At 41.7% G+C, this 25,825-nt stretch overlaps 1 protein-coding gene across 6 annotated transcripts in view; it reads right to left on the minus strand.

The window, feature by feature from the left end:
* cobl (cordon-bleu WH2 repeat protein) overlaps positions 1-25,825 on the minus strand; it is a 369,755-nt gene that overhangs the window by 248,323 nt on the left and 95,607 nt on the right. For 4 of the 6 annotated variants that reach the window (XM_043690114.1, XM_043690115.1, XM_043690119.1 and 1 more), the window contains one exon: positions 2,317-2,511. In XM_043690114.1, coding sequence (XP_043546049.1) covers positions 2,317-2,511 — 195 coding nt within the window. The remainder of the gene's footprint in view (positions 1-2,316; positions 2,512-25,825) is intronic. The other 2 variants (XM_043690116.1, XM_043690118.1) reach the window with 1 other exon arrangement.

The raw sequence follows: 25,825 nt of genomic DNA on the forward strand, positions 1-25,825 counted from the left end.
ACCTTATGCCTCAAATTCACTGTCCATATCCCTTGACTCCAAGAGATTAAACATCTGTCTAACTCAGTTTTGAACATACACAGAGATGAAGCATCTACAACACTGCAATGATAAATGCATGAGACTCACAACACTATCTGTGAAAAACTTGTAACTCCCCTCAGTTCTAAGTGATTGTCCTCTAAGCCTGAGCGTGCCCTCATATTCTAGATTCCTCAACCAGTCAAAAGGATAAAACCTTGAAGCTCAACAACATCCAGGACAAACCAGCCGACTTTATTGGCATCCCTTCCATCACTTTCAAAATTCAGTCCTCTCACACTGACACAATATGGCTTCAACGTTTACCACCTACAAGTTGTGCTGTCATTATTCACCAAGGCTGCTTCAACTTCACCTTTTAAACTCGTGAACTCCACAACCCAAAAAGGTTTTTCATCACGAGTGGCAATAATGTGGTTTCTTGGCAACAAAGAGATCAGCCAGCTGGCAATCTGACAACAGCCTGAACTGCATTTTGACATATATATGACTTAGGAGCAAGTATCTTGTTTATATTCCTGTAGTAAAAATAATTGTATGAACTTACAGCACATGATGCAGGAAATAGACAAGAGTAAAAGAATGGATGTAACCACCTTGTAAGAAAATGCAGCTTTAAAGCTCTAGATATCACACATCTTGGTCTTTTCCCTGGGGTGGGGGGAGTTCAGAACTGGATGGCATAAGTTTAAGGTGAGAAGGGAAAGATTTAAAAGGGACCTAAGGTGCAGCTTTTTCACACAGAGGGTGGTACGTGTATGGAATGAGCTGCCAAAGGAAGTGGTGGAGGCTGGCACAATTACAATATTTAAAAGGCACCTAGAAAGGTACATGAATAGAAAGAGTTTAGGGTGATATGGGCCAATTGCTGGCAAAGGGACTAGATTAATTTAGGATATCTTATCAGCATGGACGAGTTGGACCGAAGAGCCTGTTTCTGTGCTGTTCATTTCTATGTACCGATGATCTCTGACTGCAAAGACAACCCATTATCACTGAACTAATCTGAAGGCCTAATCAGAATCATCCATAGATTAAATAGTAAATTATAAATCACAAATGTTAGCTTGGTCGCAATGTAGCACTTCTGAATGCATGACTGGATGCTGCTCAGATTTTAGTACAAGCAAACAGTGAAATGACTTTTCATTTGGGTCATCATGACCCAAACTAAATACAATACAGGCAAGGCTTTGCTCTTCAGGTGAAGCATTCAACTCTCTCCTGCAATTATTTTGTTTGAGAAGAAGGCCAGTCACCATAGTTAGGATCATGATTAAAATTCTTGTTTAATACTGTTTAGCCATTTGCAGGAGGTCTTGTGGTGCAGTGATAGTGTGCCTAACTCCAGCTTAGAAGCTCTAAGTTCAAGTCCTACCTCAGGACTTGCTGGCCACAGTTGTGTAAAAACATAGCCAAGCAGGCTAATTACCAATCTGTAAATCTTTCCATTTAGGGTCAGTGTTAAGAGCAAGAGAGATTCCTGAACAGCCAAAGTATGGTTCCCAGCTCTGAATAGGTGGGAGATGTTAGTGGGAGGAAGGTCATCAGGCTACAAGACTAGCTGGCAAATCTAAAAAATTATGGTGGACACCAAGATAATCATCCAGCATTGTGGTAACCCCATATAATGTAGGAAAGGCTGAAAGGGGTTTAAAAAAACTATTTAATTCAACTTTTAATTTTTGTATACATTATTTAAAATGCCAGTTATTTGATTTCTTCATGTTTAGCCTAAAGAAAGAGTTCACTTCAATTATTACTCTACCTGTATTTTTCAGCTGAATATTCATCTGCTGCAGATTTCTGTTATTACTGTTTTTATTTTGTCCTTTAACTACTGCAAATAGTTTGTTCAAATTAGGTTAACAAAGCACATCGCAGACAATGAGCTTTGAATCTTAAAAACCATGTAAATTTATTTGTCAGAATTCCAATATGTTGCAGCACAAGTCGTACTGCACAAAGAGTAACTTACAACCCTCTCAAATTTTCCAAATAGTTCAAACCTCCAAACTGCTATAAACAATTTCCAACGTGTCTTTACCAATAATACATGTTGAACAGCCTTTGCGAAACAGAGAATTTATGCAATTTGAAGAATTGAAGCTCAAATGATTTAATGACCTACATTTATCCTTTAGCTAGCCAAACACTATACTCAGCAAAATGAAGATTTATTTCCACATGAATGCAAAAGCCGTGTTTTAATTATAATTTTATTTACAAAGTTTGCAACCCCAATGACTGAAGTGATTCTTGTCCATTACTTACCTCCCATTCACTTCAACCGTTTTTTCTGCACCATTTGGTAAGAAAACCAACAAGTCCACTGTTCCAGGCAAAACATTTTCTTTCATCTCTCCAGGATTCTGATCTTTGTGTTTAACTTTACAATTTTGAGTAGCAGTGAGGATCTTGCGTGGAGCTGGCTGAGGCGGTGGTAGTGGAGCATGACCTTTCATCCTGCTGAAAAAGCAATTAATTTATAAATCCAAATAATCAAAGGTACAATTAAATTCCAAAAGAGTAATATGTGTGTGTACTTTTGCTTGACAAGCAATGAACCAAGTCTGTACACAACAAACAGTTTTTCAACCACCTGATTGCCAGCAACAGTCAATGGCAGCATGCCATGCATATCAGCTTGTGATAGTTGGGCTGCTTTTCTTTGCCCAATCCTGTTGCAAATGGAACTTCAAAACATTTTACAACATTTGATATTTATTACCAATTATATGGATACTTTGCCTGAAACTAATACAAAATCCCAGTCTATGCAAGGAAGGTCCAAACTTCAAGCCCCTTTGGGATTCTGAACTGTGATTGTTTGCAGCCTGCACTGCTATAACCACTTTGCTCTGGCTCAAGAATCTTAGGAAAAGTTGAAGATGCCACTCAAGCAGCTCAAAGCTAGGCATCCATGATGTGCTGTAAGCCATTGATTGACCGCTACAGAATTACAGTACAACCTCGGTTATCCAAACATCAATTATCTGAATTTCAGATTATCCGAATAAGACCTCAAGGTCCCATAAAAATGTTATTAAATTTAAATGAAAGCACAGCAAGAGCAGGCAGCCTGGGCTGGCAGTGGGACCAGGAATAGGGTCACCACGGGACCCTGTTCCTGCTATTGCCACCACCATGGGAATCCTGCTCCTGCTATTGCCATCACCAAGGGACCCTGTTCCTACTATTGCCATCGCCAAGGGACCCTGTTCCTGCTATTGCCACTGCCACGGGAACCCTATTCCTACTATTGCCAGTGCCACGGGAACCCTGTTCCTTCTATTGCCATCGCCAAGGGACCCTGTTCCTGCTATTGCCATCGCCAAGGGACCCTGTTCCTTCTATTGCCACCACAGGACGTTGTTCTAGCTATTGCCACCACCACAGGAACCCTGTTCCTGCTATTGCCGCCACCACGGGACCCTGTTCCTGTTATTGCCACAACCACGGGAACCTTGTTCCTGTTATTGCCACAACCACAGGAACTCTGTTCCTGTTATTGCCACCACCACAGGAACTCTGTTCCTGTTATTGCCACAACCACGGGAACTCTGTTCCTGTTATTGCCACCACCGCGGGACCCTGTTCTTGTAATTGCCGCCACCATGGGATCCTGTTCCTGCTATTGCCACCACCAAGGGACTCTGTTTCTGCTATAGTCGCCGCCATGGGACCCTGTTCCTGATATTGCCACCACTACGGGACCCAATTCCTGTAATTGCCACCACCACGGGAACTCTGTTCCTGTTATTGCCACAACCATGGGAACTCTGTTCCTGTTATTGCCACCACCGCGGGACCCTGTTCTTGTAATTGCCGCCACCACGGGATCCTGTTCCTGCTGTTGCCATCGCGAAGGTACCCTGTTCCTGCTATTGCCATCGCCAATGGACCCTGTGCCTGCTATTGCCACCGCCACGGGAACCCTGTTCCTGCTATAGCCGCCGCCATGGGACCCTGTTCCTGTAATTGCCGCCACCACGGGAACTCTGTTCTAGCTATTGCCATCGCTAAGGTACCCTGTTCCTGCTATTGCCATCGCCAATGGACCCTGTGCCTGCTATTGCCACCGCCACGGGAACCCTGTTCCTGCTATTGCCATCGCCAAGGGACCCTGTTCCTGCTATTGCCGCCGCCACAGGAACCCTGTTCCTGCTATTGCCACAACCACGAGAACTCTGTTCCTGTTATTGCCACAACCACAGGATCCTGTTATTGCCACAACCACGGGAACTCTGTTCCTGTTATTGCCACAACCATGGGAACTCTATTCCTGTTATTGCCACCACCACGGGACCCTGTTCCTGATATTGTCACCGCTATGTGACCCTGTTCCTGCTATTGCCACCACCACGGGACCCTGTTCCTGCTACAGCCGCCAGCACGAGACTCTGTTCCTGTAATTGCTGCAACCACGGGACCCTGTTCCTACTATTGCCACCACGGGACCCTGTTCCTGCTATAGCCGCCGCCACGGGACCCTGTTCCTGCTATTGCCGCCACGGGACCCTGTTCCTGCTATTGCCTCCACCATGGGACCTAGTTCCTACTATTGTCACTACGGGACCCTGTTCCTACTATTGCCGCCACCACTGCGACCCAGTTCCTGCTATTGCCACCCTGGGACCCAGTTCCTGCTATTGTAGCCACCACGGGAACCCTGAGCAGTTATCCAAACCATCAGTTACCCAAACAAAATACTCCCCACCCATCTCATTCGGATGATCGAGGTTCTTCTGTATATTCAATCATGTCAAGACCTGGCATATACCTCACTCTACCATCACCATCAAGCTAGGGGATCAACCCTGGCTCAATGAAGATTGCAGGAATGGATGTCAGGAGCTGCACTGTGTATACTTAAAAACGAGTCACTAGCCTGGTCAATCTACAACACAGGATACTTGTATGCCATTCAGTAGAGGCAGCATGCAATTGTCAGAGTTAAATAACTCCATAACCAAAAGATCAGATCTAAGCTCTGTAGACTTGTTACAGCCAGTTGTAAATGATGGAAAATTCAACAATTAACAGGAGTGGACTCTACAATCTATATACTCTATTCTTAATGATGAGGGAACCCTGGCACATCAGTGCAAAAGACAAAGTGAAGTATCTGCAACTATTTTTAGCCAAAAGTGTCAAGTGGATGATTCATCAAAATGTCTTCCTGAGACTCCTGAGCTCCCCAATAGTCTTCAACAAATTCAATTCATTTCAAATGCCAGTGGTAGCACAGTGGTTAGCACTGCTGCCTCACAGCGCCAGAGACCTGGGTTCAATTCCCGCCTCAGGCGACTGACTGTGTGGAGTTTGCGCATTCTCCCCGTGTCTGCGTGGGTTTCCTCCGGGTGCTCCGGTTTCCTCCCACAGTCCAAAGATGTGCAGGTCAGGTGAATTGGCCATGCTAAATTGCCTGGAGTGTTAGGTAAGGGGTAAATGTAGGGGTATGGGTGGGTTGCGCTTCGGCGGGGCGGTGTGGACTTGTTGGGCCGAAGGGCCTGTTTCCACACTGTAAGTAATCTAATCTAATCAAATAACATCAAGAAATGGCTGATGTTTCTGGATACAGTAAAGGTTATGAGTCGTGACAACATCTTGGCTTCAGTATTGAAGCCTTGTACTTCAAAACCAGCCACAACCTCTAGCTAAGCTGTTGCAGTACAGCTACAAAATTGGCATGTAGCTAGCAAAAAGTGGAACATTTTCCACATAGATTGTGTCCACAAAAACAGGAAAAATTCAAACCAGCCAATTACTTTCCCTGTCTAATCACAATCATCAACAAACTGTCCTATCAGTAGAAATTTTGTTTTGAGGTAGGAACAGCTGAAAGAATGTGTTATTTGACTCATCAGGCCAAACAATGAGAAATATGGCCTATATGCCCAGCATCTCACCAACACTGAAATTTATTGACAATATTGCTCAATTGCATGATAGGCAGGATGTGTTTCTAGGCCACTGGCGGCATCCTATTAATGGAAAATACCACTTGAATAGACATTACATAGTAGAAGCGTGAAACAGCTTGCTAAAGCAGTTGTTCAACTTTTTTGTGATGCAATGCCTTTACAGGGTAATTTGAGTCAGACTGGAAAATTTTCAGATTTGAAAATTTGTGAGTTTGCATGACACACACATGATCTGATAATGATAGCCACTGCCCTGCAGGTTAGCTTTGATGCCCTTTATTTCCACACCAAGTTTGCAAATGGCAATGTGGCTGATAAGGACAATCCTACAGAGTGTAAATCTGTATGAATCCTAACGTGTATATCGCTGGGTGAAAGTAAGCTTGCAATAGATGGAAATGTAAAACCCATCTGCAATTTTTTTCAACTAAGACTTCAAGAAAAGACAACACCTGTTTTGAATGAACCCTCAAAAGGGGATCTGTGGTAGTTGACGATATCAAGTTAGCCAAGCTCTTCAATCAAACAGAATGAAAAAATCTTCCGAAGACAATTAAGGATAAAACAGGAAATATAAATTAGATCAAAAACAAAAAGTGCTAGTGAAACTCAATAGGTTTGGCAGGATCTGTAGAAACATAAACAGAGTTAACATTTCAAGTCCAGTGACCCTTCATCAGAACTCTGAGACATATCAGGGTCACTGGTGCAGAAGAACCATGAAAACACTGATTTACAAAATTTAACTGCTGTCTCAACATGTAGAAAATGGAATTATAACTTCTTCTGTACTTCTGTACGGTTCACATAATATCAATATTTGATGAAGGCTGTAAATATTTAATTTTACCATGTTGTTTTACCATGTAGAACTATGCCAAAAAAAACAGAGATTTTTGCATTATCATAATAGTTGAACATCAAGTCCCAGTTAAAGCAGCTGTACTAATTGCAAAGTTAATGTTAAAAATTCAATCGAAGAAACAGAATGTATTCCTTAGAAAGAAATTTACTAATATATGGAGGACTTGAGACATCCTTCTGGTGCATATATTTGTTTGAACGGAATATTTCATTTTGCATGTATTATTTAAATAAAACAATGCCCAAAGAAAATGCAGCATTTTAAACATCAAGTGACTTGAGCATTTTTATGTAGTTCTGAATAATTTAAAATAGATGGCTTCATTTACTGACACCCAGGAGACTGTGCACTTGCAGCAAAATCTCTTAAATACATTTAATCAAAGAGAAATATATCTAAAATGAAATAGTACATTGCTTAAGACAAGTAGTCTTAAACAAAGTAGATTTTTTTTTTAAGTTGGCTTTAATTGTGCACTCGCAGTCTAATTGAAGATGAACATATGCAGTTGGCAGTCTGCACCAGAGCACTGTTGTCAGCATACATCAAAAATAGACATCTCCTTCCTCACAAATAGCACTGCAATTATTCTTCAACTGAGTGCAACTAACAATCCATTTCAAGGATGTTTTTTTTTTGCCTGTCACTAGGTGGTGGGCAAGAGTAGCTCTGAAATGTACATTGATGTTCCATATCCACTTGTGAGTTAATTGACCTACTATTTCTTAATTAGGTTATCTTACGTATTGTTTGTGTCTCTCCCATTTCTTACTTAAGTCACTATGCATCATTGTTTGTGTATGTTTTGGCACTGTAGCTGCTGATCCTGTCTACCACTCTAAAATAATTCCAAATTTTGCACCTTCACCTCTTTGGTTCTAGTGTAAAGGGCATCACAGAATGCCTGAAGGACATTATTCTGAGGCAGGACAAAAGCCAGAACATATGGTTCACACTGGAATCAATTACATAGGTAGGAAGGGGAATGTGATCGTACAATCAGAATTTCAGGAGCTAGGTAGAAAATAAGCAAAAATCTCAAAAAGTAGTAATCTCTGCATTACTCCCAGTATAATAAGTAAGTGAGTACAGAAATAGAATATTTCGGGCTGACGAGTATTAGGAAAGATGATGCAGGAGGGAAACCTTTAGATTCATCGGACATGGAATTGACTCAGGGAGGAAGATGGCACCAGTATAAGCCAGACAGGTTACACCTGAACAGAGCAGAGGAAGATGGCACCAGTATAAGCCTGACAGGTTACACCTGAACAGAGCAGGGACTGAATTTCTTGCAGGGAATTTTACTAATGCTGTTGGGGAGGGTTAAAATCAACTCAGTAGAGTGTAGGAAGCAGGAGATGGTACTATCAGAAAGTAATAAGTGAACAAAAAATTCTGGGAGAAGCAACCTAGGATAGAGAATAGTAATTTCGTAGATGTAGTCAGAGAAAGGAAGAAAATAATGAAGTCTAAATAAGGGTTATGCCAAATGCATATGCTTGGTGTATAGTTAATAAAATTGCCAAACTACAGGCATGGTTTGCCAAACTGAAATATGATATACTGATAACGGAGACCATTTTGATATTGGGATGGAATACTCCTCACTTGCCTGGATGGGTGCAACTCCAACAACTCTCAAGAAGCTTGACACCATCCATGACAAATCCATGACAAAGCAGTCTGCTTGACTGGCAGTAGCATCCATTCCCTCCTCCACCGATACTCAGTAGCAGCAGTGTGTACAATCTACAAGATGCACTGCATAAATTCATCAAAGATCCTTAAACAAAACCTTCCAATCCCACAACCACTTCCATTGAGAAGGGCAACGGCATGAGGTACATCATGGGAATACGACCACCAGCATGTTCCCCACTAAGTCACTCACCATCATGAAGTGGAAATATATCACCGCTCCCTAACCATTGTTGGGTCAAAATCGTGGAATTTCTTCCCTAAGGGCATTGTGGGTCAACCTACACCATGTGGACTACAGTGATTTAAGAAGGCAACTCACCACCATCTTCTCAAGGGTAACTAAGTACAGGCAACAAATGCTGGCCAGCCAGCGATACTCACATCCCACAAATAAATTGACCATATAAAATAAATACAAGTTCAAGGAAGGGCAGGTCTGGATGTTGAATATTTATGGTGACATAGTGTTCAGAAGAAGTTGTGTTTTTCATTAAGGAAAGCATTGCAGTACTGGAGGAAGATAAAGTTTCAGATGGTCCAAGAAGAAAATTGATCTGGTCAGAACTAAGAAATAAGAAGGGTGAAATTATATTGTTTGATATAATTTACAGATCACCAACCAGTGGGAAAAACATAAAGGAACAAATCTGCAAGAAAATTACAGACAGGTTTAAACATCATAGAGTAATTATAAAAATGGGACTTTACAACCTGCATGCAGACAGAATTAGTAATGAAGGGTCTATGTCCGAAACATTAACTCTCCTGCTCCTTGGATGCTGCCTGACCTGCAGTGCTTCTTCAGCGCCACACTTTTCGACTCTGACTCTCTAGCTTCTGCAATCCAGAGACTGCACTAGTGGTTGTGTAAGGGGCAGCAAGCATTCAAAAATTGTGTTAGAAGTATTTCCTACAAGAATATGAATCCAGTCCTACAAATATGTTTGGAGTGTAGGCTAGTTCCATCACAGTTGTGCTCCACCAGCCATTCTGAGTCAATCCAAAGGCTGCAGCATCACTAAAAGACACAACCTGACAACCTTTGTGGGGCATTATTGACATCCCTAGCTCCTCTAATTATGAGATCAGGTATGCAGCAAGGTTAGTGATGGAAGCTACTCTTCTATTCGTGCAGCAGGCTTTGGATATGTCCCCAGCAGCATCTCCTTAACATGGACGACGGCCATGTGCATCTCAGCTATAACCAAAGACAAGCCAGTAGGCTGCATCAAACTCTTCCAAGGCCACAAGGTGAACACTTCAGAAAAAATGGCTGACAATGGAAACACTGTATTACTCAGAGAGCTGAGTAGTTCACTGAAGTTTGCTTTATTTGTTAATGTTCACCTTGTAACATTGGAAGACATCATAAATATTAACACATGATGCCATCTGTGCAAGTTTTCATTCTTTAATGGTGAGACTGAAAAAAAAATCGATATGGTGATGGAAAAGATGCAATCAGCCTACAAGAGGCTATTCAGCCTTTCAAGCCTTTTCAGAATCAGTCTATATGCTGTATTTATATATGAAGGCACCTGGTAAATGTTTGAAATCATTTAAGAACTCATACAATGAACTGAATGGTTCAAATTTCTTTCTGTTCTTTAACCTGATGGGAAATTAAATCATGCTGTCTATAAAAATTCACTACATCCTCTGTACAGGTGAGAGGAGTTAACCAATACAATTTAATATACAATTCAAGCCCTCAAGGAGCAAAGCAAATTTGCTTCAATACAACAGAATCAAAATAGCATAGAGCTTCCAGGATATCAGCACACAGATACGCACAACCCAGCTTAAAACAATTATGCTCAGATGCATTCCAATAGGATTCACACGAAATGTGTACACATTTTGACACTGGATGGACAGGTTAATTTTGGATTTAAATTTCAAATTGTACTTGTGAATTATGTTCAGTTTACTTGCCCACTGAAAACTGATGAAGGATAGACAAACAAAAACCTGTTCCACTGAATTGAACAACCGGAACCTTGAGTTCATGTCACACTACAATTGACCCCATTGCATTACACACACACCCACACAGATGGATAGACACCTACACACTCACGCAGACCTCCTCTCATACACTCACACATACACTCCCACACACACCCTCTCATAGACTTATATCCCTTTATACTCACATACACACATGTTCTCACAGACACTCGTAACCACCGCCCCCCCCCCCCCGCCCACACACATACACGCACACACACATACATACACACATACGCATATACGTTTGTGGGATGAATTTGTACTTGCAGAATTACATTTTACTTTGCTCAAAAACTGCACAAATCCATGTAAGATTCGGTAAATCCGTTTTTTAGATTAGAATCAGTCTGACCGTTGTGGGACAGACAGCCTCACAGGGAAGCTCACACCTTCAATACATTATCTGGGCCAACATGACACCCATTGTTAAAGTTCACTTGAGAATGTGACCTTTTAAAAAAAGTTTTGCGATTTACATATGAAAGAACTGAAACCAACACAATCATTCTAAAAGACGAGAGACTTAACAAACAATCCAGGTCTTTTTCAATATATAATTTCATTTACATCACACTGGAAACTTTTGCTATAAATTCTGTGTCTTACGATCTTATATTCCACAACGACCTGATGAAGGAACAGCGCCCCGAAAGCTAGTGCTTCAAAATAAACCTGTTGGACTATAACCTGGACGTGGTGTGATTTTTAACTTTGTACACCCCAGACAATACCAGCATCTTCTAATCATGACTCTTGTCTCAGATCAACTTCCTAAGTAAAAGCATTTATAAATGTTTGTAAGTTTTGAAGTTCAGCAACAAATAAGAAAATAGCAATTTACTCGCTGCCTAGAATTCAAGCCACTCTTAAAATAAAACAAACTAAAACACAAATTGATCAGTCATTAAAATATTATTTTGGAGGTATTCAGGGAAAGGTTAAAGGGAGGAGATGTTTGGCAGAATCAGACAAGAAGTCTGGAAGGACCTATAGAGACACTGGGGACAACTCATGGCACTTTTTAAATTTTCACTGAGCAAATGGCAAGTTGTCAATTAGCCAACTGGCTGCTTATTAAGCACTTTATTAATGGCCCAACTCACCTCACTAATATTCAGCTTTCTATCTATCAAACACGCTGAACAAGCTAGATATTGAGAATTTTTGACGTGGAAGTCAGAGCGGGTACCTGCCGACTTTAGTTCACCGTTGGCTGTTTGGAACCTCGATGTTGTTCGGCACTAAACAGTACCTCAGGGCATGATCCATGGACACCAGCCACAGGCACCCTTTATCCACAAACATATGACTTTTACAAAGCCCTCACAACCATCATGGCACCTCACTGATCCACTTACATGTTGTTCAGGAAGCACAGGCTTGCATTGTAAGATGCAAAGGCAATCACCATTGAGAGACTGCTGCAAGGACATTGTGCACAGACAGGCACTTAGATCACAGATTGGACCAAGCTGCATCTCAGTTAATTTGCTTTCTTCACTCACGTAGCGCTGCCATGGATATTCTGAGTCTCCCTACCCTGTCTTACAATGCCAATTAACACAATCACAAGCTTGCCTTGCTGGTCAGCAGTCCTCACAATTGCACCACGTGCTAGCAGTTTACATTGCAAACACACTTCAAGTGCAGCAAGCAAACAGCCATGTCTCAAAGTCTTCAGAGATTAGACCTCACTGAGGTCCACAAAGGCATCAACAGTCAGGGGGTCCCGGCACAGTAAGCCAAGGGCAGCCTTCCACACAAGTCCAAGGGATTGGTCATGGTCAAGCATCTGTGATTCTATAGGCTGGGGGATGTCCCATGGTTTCACAGTGACCAGTCAAGGAGATAGGACTAATAGGGTCAGGCATCACTAAGAGATCTCGGCACTGCTCATCCAGGGCTATCAAGTGGGTCAGGCAGAAAGCAAATTAACTGTCACTGAAGAGGTTATTGCTTTGCAAACGCCACTTGATTGCACTGTCGATGACACCTATCATTTTGCTAACACTCAAAAGTGGACTAATAGGGTAGCAACTGGCCAGGTTCTATGTGTCCTGCTTTTGTTAGGAGGACAAATCTAGGCAACTTTTCATGCTGTCAGGTAGATACCAGTGCTGTAACAGTATTGGAACAATTTGCCAAAGCGCATAATCATTTCTGGAGCACAAGTTTTCAGTACAATTGCCAGAATGTTGTCAGGAGGAAGTGAGGACTGCAAATGCTGGAGAGTCAGAGTCAAAAAGAGTTGCATTGGAAAAGCACAGCAGTTCAAACAGCGTCCAAGGAGCAGGAGAGTCAACGTTTCAGGCATAGGGAATGCGGAGGAGGGGTATGACAGATGAATAGGGGGGTGGGGGGAGTGTACACAACTATACCTCCGCCCAACCCCCTGTAAAAATGTGATCCCTTACTCCCAGTTCCTCCAGCTGTATCTGCCCCCAGGAGGAGCAATTCCATCCAGGACATCCCAGGTGTCTTCCTATTTCAGTGAACACAATTTCCTCTCCCACATAATCAACAATGCTCTCCTACGCATCTCCCCCATTTCCCACACCTCCGTCCTAGAAACCACCCCTCCATCCACTCCCAATAAGGATAGAACCCCCAATCCTCACCTTCCACCCCACTTTTCTCTGGATACAGCGCATTATCCTCCGCCAATTCTGCCACCGACAGTCAGACCCCACCACCAAGGATATATTTCCCTCCCTACCCTTATCTGCATTCCACAGAGACAATTCCCTCCATGACACCCTTGTTAGGTCCACACCTCCCACCAAACCACCCTCCACAACCAGCATCTTCCCTTGTCGTCTCAGGAGGTGTAAATCCTGCACCCTCTCCTCCTCCCTCACCTCCACCCAAAGCCCGAAAGGATCTTTTCACATCCAGCAGAGATTTTCTTGCAGATTCACCCACCTCATCTACTGCATCTGTTGATCTTGATATGGTTTCTTCTACATCTGGTACACAGGACACCAACTCGCAGAGCATTTCAGGGAACATCTCTGGGAACACACACCAAACAACCCTGTGGCTGACCACTTCAACTACCCCTCCCACTTCCCCAAGGACATACAAGTCCTGGGCCTCCTCCACTGGCAAATCAAAGCCACCTGCCAACTGGAGGGAAAATGTTGTCAGGGCCCATTTGCAGAATGTCATGCATTTGGCTATTTCCAGCTATCACATGGGTTGAATCAAATTAGTTGAAGGCTGGCAACTGTGATACTGGGGACCTCATGGAGGAGGCCAAGATGAATCATCCAATTGACATTTTTAGTTGAAGATGAATACTACTCATAGTAATAACTTTCTTACACCCATTGAGTCTGCACCAACCTATCTACATTATTCCCACTTTCCAGTAACTGACTATAGCTTTGAATAAAAATCGAAAACACCGTGGATGCTAAAAAACAAAAACAGAAATTATAAATTATTGGAAAAGCTCAGCAGGTCTGGTAGCATCTGTGAAGAAAATAAGAGTTAATATTTCGGGTCTGCTGGCCCTTCCCCAGAATGTCATAACTTTGAATGTTATGTCAAGTGCTCATTCAAGTATTTTTTAAAGGTTGTGAGATTTCCTGCCTCTATTACCCAGGCAATGCTTCCAGATTCCCACCACTTGCTGGGTTAAAAAATGGGTTCGTCAACCTTGCTAAATCTCCTGCCTTTCGCTTGAAAATTACTCCCCTCCTGTTACTGACTAATCAATGAAGGGGAATAGTTGCTTCCTATCCATTCTGCCCAAACCCCTCAACATGTTTCCCCTCAGTCTTGTCTGCTCTTAAGAAAACAACCTACACTTATCTCACCTCTCTTTGTAGCTAAAATACTCTATCAGGCAACATCCCAATTAATCTCCTCTGAACTCCCTTCAATGCAATCTTATCCTTCCTATTGTACAGTGACCAGAAGTATGCACAGTATTCCAGCTCTGGCCTACCCAAAGTTTTGCATTTTCTACGTAATCTCCCTGCATTTATAATCAATAGCAAGTAAGTAGCAAGTGTCCCATGTGCTGCCCTGAGTGATTTGTGGACAAGCATCCCAAAATCCTTCTATTACACTGAGTCTCCCAGTGTTCTGCCATTCATTGAGTACTCCCTTGTCTTGTTACTTCTTCCAAACATCACACTTTCACTGTTCAATAAAATTTGCCACTGAACTGGCCATCTGATCAATCTATCCATATATTCTTGTGACATTAGACCATCTTCCTTATTATTAATCACCTGGCCAATTTTTCCATCATCCACAAACTTACTTATCATCCCCCACAATATTTGTACATATATCATTTATGTGTATCACAAAGAATAAGAGAGCCAGCACTGATATCTTCAATACACTAATTTCCTCTCAGGAAGGAAACTGCCATCTTTACTTGGACAGGCTTGCACGTGACTCCAGACCCACAGCATTGTGGTTGACTCTTAACTACCCTTTGGGATGGGCAATAAATGCTCGCGCAGCCAGCGACGCCCTCATCCCATGAATGAATAAATACAAAAAAAAATCACTGGACATTGGCTTCCAGTCGTACAAACAACCTTGTACCACCAACGTCAATCTTTCACCACAAAACCAATCTTGGATCCATCTTGCCAAGTACCTTGGATTCTATGTGCTTTCAGAAGAAAGTGAGGACTACAGATACTGGAGTACCAGAGTTGAAAAATGTCGTGCTGGAAAAACACAGCAGGCCAGGCAGCATCCGTGGAGCAGGTGAATCGACCTATCGGGCAATTTTCCTGAAGAAGTGCTTATGCCCGAAACGTCGATTCTCCTGCTCCTCGGATGCTGCCTGGCCTGCTGTGTTTTTCCAGCATGACATTATTCTATGTGCTTTTACCTAGTTTGTTTGTCTCCCATGTGAGATTTTGTCAATAATGCCTTTTTATGTAACACCCATATAAACTATGCAAACTGCACTGCGCCAGGCCTTCCTCTCACAAAGCCATGCTGACCATCCCTGATGAAACTTTGCCTCTCCAAGTTGTGATTAATTCTTGCTTTTAGACTTTTCTCCAATAGCTTTCTGACTACCGATAAGAGATTCACTGGTTTATAATCCCTGGTTTAACTCTATCACCCTTCTTGAAAAGCAACATCAGCTGTCCTCCAGTCTCCTGATACGAGCCCTGCAGCCAGTAAGGAATTAAAATGTTGGGTCACAGCCCGTGTAATTTCCTCCCTTGCCTCTCATAGCAAGCTGGAATACAACTCATCTGGACCTGGAGATTTGTCCATTCTTAAACCCACCAAAATCTCCTCACTCCCTATGTCATCCTGCTCAAGAATCTCACAGTGCTTCTTTCCGAATTCTGTACCTGAATCTCAAAACGTACTCCTACATCAATAACAAATTGGATCCAACAATGATCAACATTATTCACAATTCAGTTTTACGTATAAAGGTGAAATAAGGACTCTCTAACTGTGCTACATGGATAAAGAAGACAATGGGTTCAATTTTTGATTTGCAATAAATTAATTTAATCGGAGCAAAGACAAGAGCTCTACACTTGCCTTAAAGATTAGGTGGCTGTGCACTCAACTGTATGATTTACTTTGCAAATTCCAAATTCATTTCAGATAAACACTATTAGATTACATCCTTTGCAGAAGCAACATCAACCTTTGAAACAGGAAAGGAGATTTCAATAAATAGGTCAATTTAATCATGTCAGCGATGAGGCAGAAACAAATTATCAATAAAAATAAAATTCACGCTAATATACAAGACTACAGAAAAAAAAAATGGATAGTTGGCAAATAGTTGTGATGCAGAACACAAAAGATCTGTCAATCTTTTAAAACTTGTTCGTTGGATGTGGGTTTTACTCGCATTTATTGCCCATCCCTAATTACTTTTGAGAAGTTGGTGGTGAGTTGCCTTCTTGAACTGCTCAAGAACCTTGGGGTGTAGAAATACCCAACAACAGCTGTTTCATTACAGTTCTGGAATCTATATTATAGGAGGGAAATGATTGCATCAGAAAGGTTGCCGAGGAGATTTATCAGGACGGTGCCTGGACTGGAGAGTTTTAGTTATGAAGCGAGATTGGATAAACTGAGGTTATTTTCTCTGGTGAAGACTAAAGGGGGATATGACTGAGATGTATAAAATAAGTTAAAAGAGGCACAGACAGGCTGGTCAGGAAGTAGCTTTCTCCTTTGTGAAGGGATTAACAACCAACGGGCATAGATTTAAGGGAAGGCATAGGAGATTTAAAGGCGGTGGGAGGAAAATGTTTTTCACCCAGAAGGTGGTAGGAATCTGGCACTCGCTGCCTACAAGGACATTAGAGGCTGAAACACTCATAGCATCTAGATATACACCTGTGGTGTTGTGTCAAGCCATACAATACTATGGGTCAAATGCTGGAAATAGGATTAGAATAATTCGGTGGTTGTATTTGGCCACCTTAGACTCAATGGACTTGAGGGCCTTTTCAGTGCTGTAGACCTCTATCATCTAAGGAAGTTGCAGGATTTTCACTCAGCAGTAGTAAAGAAATGAAAATATGGCTTAGAGGAGAAAAGGCAGTTGATGGTGTTCCTATATATTTGACAACCCCACTCTGTTGGTCGTAAAGATCAAAGGTTTTGAAGCTCCTGTGGAAGAAGTGTTCGCAAGTAATTGCAGTGCATCTTATTAGTGTTTACCCTGCTAACACTGGGCATCAATGGTGAAGGGAGCAAATGTTAAACCAGATGGTGGAGTTTCAGTCGAGTAGGATTATGTCAAGCTTCTTGAGTGGCATTGCAGCCACATAAATCCAAGCAAGTGAGGAGTATTCTATTATACTCCTCATCTATGCCTTGTAGATGGTGGACAGACAGAGGGGAAAAGGTGAATTAAGCATTTCATGTATGACATTACAAAATAAGCACAGCTCTCTGTATTTAAGTTCATTTGAAATCTAGGTCACTGCGCTGATAATGGCACAGCATTGGCAGCTGGATTGTACAAGCTGCTTCTATTGTTCAAAGCAGCTCCAATTACAAAATTAGGTCACTGCCAAGAAATGCTTCCTCAAACATTTCTAATTTGTTCTCTATGTAGTCACTCATCGCCCTGAGCAAAGCAATATATCGAAATAATTTGAACATTTACTGTTCGCTGAATGTTTGCAACAAAGGCAAGGTAAAATGTATAAAGATAAACCGAGCAACAAAAACACATTTAGTACATCTAAGGATCTGTTTGAAAGTTACTACCATCATGCTTTATGTTGAATAATGTACTGTATTAACCATCAACAAATTCTACTTTAAAATACCTGTATTCTGACTCTTGACTTCTGACTCACTTTTGTTAGAATACAATGAACAATAAAAGCTTTTATATCCTAGTGTTAAGTTTATGCAAGACAAATTTTCTCCCCATCTCCTGATACTCATTTAGGGTTTTGGTTCGGTGCCGATTGTTCTCTCACACCTCACTGCAATGTCCCTCCTTCATTCAGGAGCCTGGGCAGTGACCGCAAGAAGGCGATTTGACAATGGGAGCTTCACAGTTAATCATGCTCTTACCTAATATTCAAATACAAACTTGCAAACCTTATCGCTATACAAATGACAGCAGCACAAGTCCTGATTGACTTCCTTCATCTCTGGCTCCATTTCCAGGGATAGGCAGTCTACTAATATTCATTATAAATCTATGACTACCATACTTAGGCCAGCTCCCACGTGTTACACCAGTTACACTACTTTACAAGCTGCTTCCAGGAAGGACTCCATTTCACTCTGTTTCTCCATCTCAGTCATATCTGCACTAATGATGTTATATAACGATACTTCAATATGTCTTGCTCTTATTTCAACCAAGAGTATTGTCTACAGCCATATCCAAACTATTTCCAACAATTCTGCCCTCACCCATTCCCTTCCCTCCCAGGGATCATCCTTTGCCATTTCTGACACCTCCAGCTTGATGGCATTTCTAAACACATCTTCCTCTCCTCTTCTCTGACAACAATCCAAAGAGACCATTCTCTCTGCAACACTCTGGGTCACTCATCCATGACCCTCAACACTTAATCCCACTTCCACAGCACTTTTCCATGCAATCACAGGAATGTATACTGCTTGCCCTTTTAAATCCTTCTTCCTCACTGCTCAAGGCCCTGAACATGACTTCCAAGTGAAACAGTGTCTTATTTATATTTCATTCAACATTATAATTTGTATTCACTGCTTACAACGCAGTCTACTCTGCAGGTGGAGACTAAATACAGACTGGCTAATTATTTTTTGGAACAGTATCACAGATAACAGAATTCTTACAGTACAGGATGAAACAGTTCAGTCCATTCAGACATCTAGCAAGATGGTGGCAAAGTAGGTTGCTTCAACCAGAGCATGTTCATCTGTCCATTTCATTTTCTTTTCTCTTTTTATTCTCTCTTTGTTATTTTTTCTTCTTTTCTTCTCATGGCCTCAGCGCGGACCTGGCAAGGCATCCTCTCGGCCCAATGAGGTGTCCTCCCAACACAGCATGGGAGTCTTTCAGCAACCCACGGCGGTCTCTTGGTGACCTAAAGCAATCTCTCAGCTCAGAGTGGGAGGTTCTCAGCTGTGCACAATGGTGTCTCAGTGCCCATGTGAGTATCGCAGCCCAGGATTTGAGGCAGCAGTGGTGATAGTGGTGCCCAGCAAATACCCGGCAATCGAAGACTGTAAGCAGGTCCTGCCCGGACCTGCTCTGGAGACAGCAGGAGATTGGAAGCGGTAGCTTCAGTGGCACTATCAGTGGCTATGGCACCATGGTTCATCATGGGAAGAGCAAGCAATGAGGGAGCAGTGGCAAGAACAGGCACTGAGATCTCCTGGAGATTGAGCTAAACTGAGGAGATTAAGGCCCCAGCAAGCACTCAAATACTGATGAACTTTTAGCTTTATTCCTTTATTTTTTTTGTTTGTACAAAGAAGAACTTTCATGTTAACTGTTACCTTATTTCTTTATCTTTCTACTTACTCTGTGAAGGTCTGTGATACTTAACTTTTTAGCTTTGTTTCTTTTACTATTTTGTACCTGAGTTTTTTGTATCTAGGTGCCTTTATTCTTAAGGTGGAGCTGTGTGTGGCAACATTAGACACTTTTCACTGTACTCTTGTACTTCTGTACTTGAGTACATGTGATAATAAAATCTAAATCCAAATCTAAATTGTGTTTACAATGGCTCTGAGTGCTTTGACTTTGTGCCAAGTTCCTGCCTTTTCCCCATAACTCTGCATATTGTGTATATGTGAATAAACACCTTATGACCTCATGTATGCCTCAACTGAACTTCCACCATACTTAGAAGAATTTGTTCCTCACATTTGGTTCTTTTTCCAAAATACATTAAAATTGTGTGCCTTTGGTTCTCAATCCATTTACAAGTGGGAATAGTTTCTGTCCAGATCGCCTCAGGATTTTGAAAACTTCTATCAAATCTCCCCTCAGCATTCACTACCTTGAAGTAAAAAAAGTTTAAACTTCTCCAATCTATTATGATCGGTATAGTTTCTATCCATGGAACCATTATTGTAAACCTCTTACAATTTTTCAAATGCATTTATATCCTTCCAAAGTGTGACACCCAGAACTTTACAGAATACTCCAGCTGAGATCAAACCAGTGTTCTATATAGGTTCAGCATAACCTTCCTGTTTTTATTCCATGTCCTTATTAATGAAGCCTGGAATATTCTCTAGCTGTCCTGCTAGCTTAAATGACTTATGCACAGATACACTCAGTCCAAACATGCTTTTGAATACTAGCCTTTATTTTGCATCGTCTCTCCATGCTCTTTGTACCAAATTGAACTTCATCTTCCACCTATCTGTCAACATCACCAGCATGTCCATGTTCTTTTGAAGATCTACAACTGTCCTCTCCACATTTCATAGTTCCTACAAATTTTGAGCCATCTGCAAACTTTGAAATTACTTCCCGGACACCAAAACCTAGATCACTTAGATATATCAGAAAAAACAACAGTCTCAACACAGAACCATGGAGAATTCTATATTCAAACCTTCTTCCTTCCTCAAAAATGCCCATAAACCATTGCTGTCTGTTTCCCATCACTTATGCAATTTTGTATCCAGATTGCTCCTGTCCATTTTATTCTGTGCCAATAATTTTTCTCAGAAATCTGTTGTGTGCCTTTGTGTAAAATGCCTTGGCCTCATCAAGAGTCTCTGTCACATCCTCAAAAATACTCCAGCAAGTTAGTTCTGTGTGATTTTCCCATAATAAATCCACGCTCAGTCCTTCGAATTAACTCTCATTTTTCCATATTACTGCTAATTCTATCCTGAAGAATTATTTCTAGAGGTTACTCCACATCCAAAGTTAAACTGACTTGTCTATAATTGCTGGGCTTGTATGAAAAAAATCTTTTTCGAACAAGTGCGTAATGTTTGAAATTCTCCAATCCTCCAGCATCATGCCTGATTTCAGGGAAGACTGAAAGATTATTGCCAATGCTTCTGTAAATTCCACCCTTACAACCCTCAATAAGTTTCGATGCATCTCATCCCACTGTTGATGTGCTTATAGAGAGCTATGGAATTTTTTTTCTGCTTTTTTTTCTCTATTCATTCACAGGATGTGGGTGTCACTGGTTGGCCAGCATTTATTGCCTCTCACTAGATGCCCCTGAGAAGATGGTTGTGAGCTTCCTTCTTGAACGACTGCAGTCCACATGTTGTAGGTTGACCCACAATGCCCTTTACGAAGCGAATTCCAGAATTTTGACCCAGTGACAATGAAAGAACGGCGATATATTTCCAAGTCATGATGATGAGTGGCTTGCAGGGGAACTTACAGGTCGTCATGTTCCCATGTACCTTCTGCCCTTCTCCTTTTAGATGGAAGTGGTTGTGGGTTTGGAGTATGCTGTCTGATGATCTTTGGTGCATTTCTGCAGTGCATCTTGTAGATTGTGCACAATGCTGCTGTCTGTCCTGAAGGGACAGGGGCGTCCATTGACAGGGATGTGGTGCCAATCAAATGGGTTTCTTTGCCTTGGATGGTTTCAAGCATCTTGAGATTTTTTGGAGCTGCACCATTCGGGAAGTGGCGAATATTCCATCACAATTCTGATTTGCGCTTTTTAGCTGGGGGACATGTTTCAGACAGTCAGGTGGTGAGTTACTCACTGCAGTGTTCCAAGCCTCTGACCTGTTGTTGTAACCACTGCAATATGTGTAGCGGCTCCAGTTGAGTTTCTGGTCAATGGTAACCCCAAAAATGTTGATAAGAGAAGATTCAGTGATGATAATATCATTGAATTCAAGGGATGGTGGTTATATTGTCTTTTATTGGATATGGTTATAATCTAGCATTTGCCTGGTGTGAATGTTACTTTCCACATGTCAGCCCAAGCCTGGATATTATCCACATCTTACTGCATTTGAACATGATTTGCTTCATCATCTGATGAGTCGTGAATGCTGCTGAAAAGAGTGCAATAATTAGTAAACAACCCCACCTCTGACTTTATGATGAAGGGAAGGTCATTAATGAAGCAGCTGAAGATGGTTGGGCCTCGGACATTACCCTGAGGAACTCCTGCAGAGATGCCCTGGAGCTGAGATGACTGAGCTCCAACAACCACAATCATCTTCCTATGTGCCTGGTATGACTCCAGCCAGCAGAGATTTTGTTCGTCATATTCATTGATTCCAGTTTTGCAAGGGCTTCTTGAAGCCACACTTGACCAAATGCAGCCTTGATGTCAAGAGCTGTCACTCTCACCTCACTTCTGGAATTCAGCTCTTTTGTCCATGTTTGAACCAAGGCTGTAATGATGGTGGGAGATCAGTGGCCCTGGTGGAAACTAAACTGGGCATCACCGAGCAGATTATTGGTGAGTAGGTGCTGCTTGATAGCGTTGTTGATGACAGCTTCCATCACTTTACTCAGTATTGAGAGTAGGCTGATGAAATAGTAATTGGCTAGGTTGGATTGTCCAACCTTTTGTGTATAAGACATAATTGAGCAATTTTCCACGTAGTCCATTGATGCCAATCTTGTAAGTGTACTGTAACAGCTTGCTTAGGGGAGAAAGAAGGTCTGGAGCACAAGCCTTCAGTGCTATTGCCAGAATGTTGTCATAGCCTTTGCACTATCCAGTGCCTCCAATCATTTTATATCCTGTGCAGTAAATCAAATTGGTTGAAAACTGTTATCTGTGATGTTGGTTACCACTGGAAGCTGAAATGGATAATTCATTTGGCATTTCTAGCTGAAGATTGTGGTGAATGCTTTTGCTCTGATGTGATAGGCTCTTCCACCATTGAGGATGGGGATATTTATGGAGCCTTCTCCTCCAGTGAGTTGTCCAAAACCATTTGCAACTGAATATGGAAGAATTGCTGAGTTGTGGGATTGTTTAGCTCTGTCTATCACTGCTTATTCTGGGTGGTATGCAAGTGGTCCTGCTTGGTGGCTTCACAGGTTGACACTTCATTTTTTTAGTTATCCCTGGTGCTGCTCTGGCATACACTCCTCCACTCTCCATTAAACCAGGGTTGATCATCTGGTTTATGATAATGGTTGAGTGGGATATATGGCAAGGGAGACTCCCAGGGCAACTCTCTCCCGACTATATTCCACTGTGTCACCACCACTGCTGGGTCTGTTCTGCCAGATGGACAGGACATATCTAGGGATTGTGATAGTGGTGGCTGGAACATAGTCACATTCACAGAATCATACGTGACAATGTCATGCTCATACTTGACTAACCAGGTGGTCTGTGTGATTTAAATTCTTTGCTGAGACTTTGTGGCAGTTGATACAACTGAATAGTTTGCTAGGCCATTCCAAAGAACAGTCAGGAGTAAATCACATTGCTACACCTCCGGAGTCACATGTAGGCAGACCAGGTGATTTCTTTCCCTGAAGGACATTAGTGAACCAGATGGGATTTACTAACAATCAATAATGGTTTCACGGTCATTGGTAGATTCTTAATTCCAGATTTCTTTTATTGAATTCAAATTCCACCATCTGCCATAGTGAGATTCGAAAATTCGGATCTCCAGAACATCAGCTGAGTTTCTGGATTAATAGTCTGGCAATAATATCAGTAGGACATCACCTCCCCAAGTTGCGAGCCTCTTTTTGCAATAGTCCCTTTTTGCTTCTCTTATTTGCTTTTGCAGTTCACTTCTGAATCTTCTGAATTCAGTTGGATAGAGCTCTTATGGATAGTGGCATCAAGGGTTATGGGGATAAGACAGGAACAGGATACTGATTGAGGATGATCAGCCATGATCATAATGAATGGTGATGCTGACTCGAAGGGCAGAATGGCCTACTCCTGCACCTATTGTCTATTGTCTATTCTCAACCCTATTCACAACCTGACACGTGTCATAACCATATCTATTCTTCTTTAAATTACATTCTATCTGCTTTGTCAGGCAGAGAGTTCTAAATATGCTTTCTCCATTTTTCCCTTTTAAAGGCATATTCCTTGACTGTTCCCAAACCACTGTCTTTGAAAGTTCCCTATTGTTCAGCTCCTGTCTATCCACCCAACTCCGGTTTAGATTTCATTGCTTTCACCCCTACCCAACTCCGGTTCTGGTCTGTCCAGCCCTTTTCTATTTTGCCCCATTGAAGTCAATTCTCTGCACATAAATATTCTTGGAAGGATATGGGCTAAACGCAGACATGTGGGACTAGTTTGGTTTGGGAATATGATCGGTGTGGACTTATTGGACTGAAGGGTCTGTTTTCATGCTGTATGACTCTATGGATTGATCAATGTCATTCTGTACTATCATTATAAACTTTATGATACATTGATCACTATCTCCTGAGTTTTTCGCGAGTATCGTTTCATATTCTTGTCCCATTTCATTCCCAAGAACGATGTCAAGCAGTGCCTTTTTTGCTTGACAAGACATCACAATCTAGGGATGCTTGTTCCTCCCTGCCCTACACGATAATTATTCAATCAACATTTGTGCAATTGAGGTCTATCATTATAACTACACTCCTCCAATTCCTTGCAGGTGTATTCCTTTGTATACTTATCAATAGTCGGTAACTTATAGATAACTGCACCCTTTTTGTTCCTCAGCTCTAGAAAAACTGATTGTCTTTGAACCATCTGAAACATTGTTCCATTACTGCTTTTCTGAACTGAAATCATCACTTCTCCTGCTTTTTTGAAACCGTTTTCTATCTTCTCTGAAAACCTTGTAACTAGGAATATTTACCATTCAGATCTGCCTTCCTTGAGCCAGGTCTTTATAATCACCACATAAAAATTCCCCAGTCTTATTAACTATATTCTGTGCATTCACATTAATGCAGAGTAACCCTCATTTAGATTTCATTGCTTTCACCCCGACTCTAACTCCATCTATTAACTAATATTGTTCTCTATTCTGGTACTATTTACCTCATTGGGTTTGTGCAATGTGGTGTTACTTTGTAATATTCCCTCCTGGTTCCCACACCCCTGCTGAGTTAGTTTAAACCATCCCCAAAAGCACTAGGAAAACACCTTGTAAGGAACTCAGTCTCAGCACTGGTCAGATGCATTCCCTTCAAGCCTGAACTGGTGCCATCATCCCTGCACAACCAGTTCCAGCCACTCAGGAATAGACAATTTTTCTAGCTATGCATTTAATTGTTTTATCTCCCTGTTTCTGGATTCGCTTGGGAGTATTATTACTGAGAGTAACCTGGAGATTACTGCTTTTAAGATCCTGCTAACTAATTTTCTTTCGAAGCTCCCTCAATTCCAAATGCAGAAGAATGATATGTTATGGACTTCTTTCGATGGTAGTGACTTTGTGACTGGGCTCATACCCCAGACATCTGGATTAATAATCCAACTCTAACAATCTGCAAATTTGATTTTCTTATGTACATTAGAAAGCTGCCACTCATAAAAGTTAATGAAGTCAATCATGAAGACCCAGTTATTTTTGAAGTGTCCTTTTTAGTGAAAGAAGCATACCAGAAAGAACATAGAACATTACAGCGCAGTACAGGCCCTTCGGCCCTCAATGTTGTGCCGCCCTGTCATACTAATCTGAAGCCCATCCCACCTACGCTATTCCATGTACGTCCATATGCCTGTCCAATGACGACTTAAATACACTTAAACTTGGCGAATCTACTACTGTTGCAGGCAAAGCATTCCATACCCTTACTACTCTCTGAGTAAAGAAACTACCTCTGACATCTGTCTTATACCTATCTCCACTCATTTTAAAGTTGTGTCCCCTCATGTTTGCC

This window comes from Chiloscyllium plagiosum, chromosome 5, assembly GCF_004010195.1.
Source record: "Chiloscyllium plagiosum isolate BGI_BamShark_2017 chromosome 5, ASM401019v2, whole genome shotgun sequence".
NCBI lineage: Eukaryota > Metazoa > Chordata > Chondrichthyes > Orectolobiformes > Hemiscylliidae > Chiloscyllium > Chiloscyllium plagiosum.